Source organism: Vollenhovia emeryi, unplaced genomic scaffold (assembly GCF_000949405.1).
Source record: "Vollenhovia emeryi isolate VEMERY1.0 unplaced genomic scaffold, V.emery_V1.0 DF939156.1, whole genome shotgun sequence".
NCBI lineage: Eukaryota > Metazoa > Arthropoda > Insecta > Hymenoptera > Formicidae > Vollenhovia > Vollenhovia emeryi.
In genome coordinates this window covers 238702-241574 of record NW_011967210.1, presented here as the reverse complement: position 1 = coordinate 241574, position 2873 = coordinate 238702, and the positions used below count along the sequence as shown (strand labels likewise).

Below are 2873 nucleotides of genomic sequence, written 5' to 3'. Positions count from 1 at the left end.
GAGACAGAGGCACTGTTGTCGCATCATATCTCGCGAGTATACGGGGTCAGAGGAAAAGAGGGACAACAAACATGCCGCGCGAGAGTGACGGTGGGACAAGAGAAAGAGAGAGAGAGAGAGGGAGGGAGAGCAGGGGACTGGCAGCGAGGGGCCGCGTGGAAGAGAGAGGGACAAAGAGGGAGAGGACTACGGGGAAAGAGAGAGAGAAGAGAGAGAGAGAGAGAGAGAGACTCATGGTTCACCTGTCGTCATGGCAACGCCGCTTCGCCGCTCACTTGTTACTCCATCGGCATAGCTCGGCCCTCGGCGGCGGTCCTCTCGCAGCCTCCGCAGAAATACGAACGCGAGTCACGATCCATCGCGTGGGACAGAGAGCGAGCCGACGCCTCCTTTTCCGACGGGGCGAGGAGCGCGCACGGAGGCCGCGATCTCTCTGGCTCTCCGCGCCGAGAGAGGATCTCCCTCCCTCTCCTCTTTTCCGAAAACGACGGAAAAGGTGAGAAAACCACCACCACTACGATATTTATACGCACTACAGGAATTATCACAGAAGAAGCACGCACTCCACCGCGAGATATTTATATATTTTGCGTGTACGCGCGCGTGTACGCGCACTCCCGTCGTCCTCTCCCGTGTCGTTCCCTCTTTCACCCACGGAGAAACGTAAAATTCGAACGTATCACAGAAACGCGGAGGTGGGGAAAAGAGCGAGCGCACAACATCCACCCTTCTCCTCTCCGATTTCGTTTTACTCGCTCCGTCCTCCCGCCACGTACTTAAGCCCAAGTCACTCTTCTATTTTAAGCTCCGCACTTGCCTCGTCCGTCGTATCCTCTATCTCTTTCTCGCCTCCCTCCTGCTGGCACCACGAGCCAGTCGTACGCACGCACGCACGCACGCACGCACCGAGCGATATTCACGCACTCACACCCGCGTACGCAAGCGGGCCCGGCGAGATCTCCCGCGCTATATACGGCGTACGCGCGCGCGCGCGCGATCTCTCGCCTCTCGTTATCCACTTACTACGAGCGCGTCAATCTGTTTGCTATGCAAATCCCGTCTGACCGGCGCTGACGACGATAACGACGACGGCGATAGCCCCGAATCGGCGGGCCGGGAGTCGGCGGATACGATATCTCTCGTTAAAGCGCGAGGCCGCGCGCGGTTAGTCATTGCCCGCCGACGAGCGACATACGTGCGCGACAAGTGTGACCGGCCACCCGCGCGCACCGCGGATTCCACGGGGGTATCCTTGCTACCCGCCCCCCCTCCAGCTTGCGCGAGGTACGGCGACGGCGACGGCGACGACGACGTGGAGCGAACCACCGCTACTACCGCGCGGTCACCACTACTACCACCGCCGCTGCTACCATCGCCGGCGAACGCGGCACTGCCGAGCGTTGCGTCGCGTCGCGCCGCGTCGCCCCGCGTCCGCCTCGTGTCGGGGGACGCGTAAGCGCGCGGCGAGAAACTCCGACCGCGAATTCCCCCGGCGGCGGTCTCACTCGCACGGTGACGTCATTGGCGCCTAAACGCGTCGCCGTGAGTCGCTCGCGCGTCTCGCGCCTTTTCCTCCTCCTCTCCTTCTCTCTCGCTCTCTCTCGGGGTCTCCCTGCTCCGAGAAATCGGTAGCGGGTTCTCCGGCCGATCTATCGGCGCGCGGCAAGGCGACCTCGTTTGCTCGCGGGGATCGCGCACCGGTTACGATCTATCGACTCGCTCGATCTCGAGGCTCTTCCAGCCGATTCGCGGTGATCCACGATCGATCGGCGCGCCTGTCGCCGTCACTGTCGCTCCATTCATCGACTCGACGCTCCTCACCGATGATCCACCGCGCCGATCGACACCTCCAGCGCGTTCTCCATCCGAGAGCGACTCGCTCGATTTTTTTCTTTTTCGTATTTCCCGGCACTCGACGGAAGTCGCTTCACGCGTTTCCCGCGTGCCAGCCGGCGTCCGAGTCACGCTTTCTCGCTCTCGATCCCGGATCGATGGATCGATCGCCAGATCCTCCGGAGATCTCTCCACACTCTCTCGCACTCAAGATTCGCCCGCGACGGATTCTCTCCCGAGTCACCGCTCCCCGCCGTCGCCCCGCGCGCGCGCGCGGAGTCGGAATTCGCGCGCGAAAGTCGATTTTTTTTTCCTCTCGACGAGACGATCGCCTCGCGTTCTCTTCCCCCCCGCGCCGGTCGCTCTGCCCCACACCCGCGTCGCTGTCAACAAGTGATCGCCCGCGTGCGGACGCGAACGGGTCCGGACGCACACTACACTACACACGATTCACGGGTGTCGCGTTGCGGTGTCGCGCGCCGCACGACGCTACGCACCTCCTCACGGCGTTGTTATTGTTGCGTAACTGGCGGGCCCCGTGTAGCTGGCTGGCTCCGCAGCCGCGCCGCGAGACAGAGTGTACGGAGTAGTGGCGGGGCGGGGAGGGGAGAGCAGAAGAGGACGGGGAGGAGGAAGAGAGAGAGTGAGAGAGGTGGTACGCGGAGAGGGACGGAGGGCGAGGCGGCCCCGTGGGTGAGCCAGTAGGCGAGTACGCAACGAGAAAGAGAGAGAGAGAGAGGGAGAGAGAGAGAAAGAAAGAGAGCGTGCGAGCGGTGCGCCGTCTGGCGTGGTTGGCGACAGTCTACTGCCTTCCGAGAACCACGAGGCGATTCCGTGTATCGAACGCGCACCGAGGGCCGTCGGCGGCGGGAGTAGGGGAGACGGGATCGGCGCGCGATCCTCTAGTAGGGAGTCGGCACCGGGGAGCGCGAGGGACGAAGGGACGGGCCGAGTAAATATGAGAAAGCCCAAGCGACCCCGAGAGTGAAGCAGAGAGAGAGAGAGGGAGGGAGAAGTGAGTTCAGACACGAGGCTCTCCC

General features: G+C 62.8%; 1 protein-coding gene across 1 annotated transcript in view; it reads right to left on the bottom strand.

Moving 5' to 3' along the window:
• Nucleotides 1-2413, bottom strand: part of LOC105564996 — a 30695-nt gene extending 28282 nt beyond the window's left edge. Inside the window, exon 1 of the mRNA XM_012017800.1 lies at nucleotides 243-2413. Within this exon, the coding sequence (XP_011873190.1) occupies nucleotides 243-252 (10 nt within the window). The 5' untranslated portion in view covers nucleotides 253-2413. The remainder of the gene's footprint in view (nucleotides 1-242) is intronic.
• Nucleotides 2414-2873: the final 460 nt, after the last annotated feature.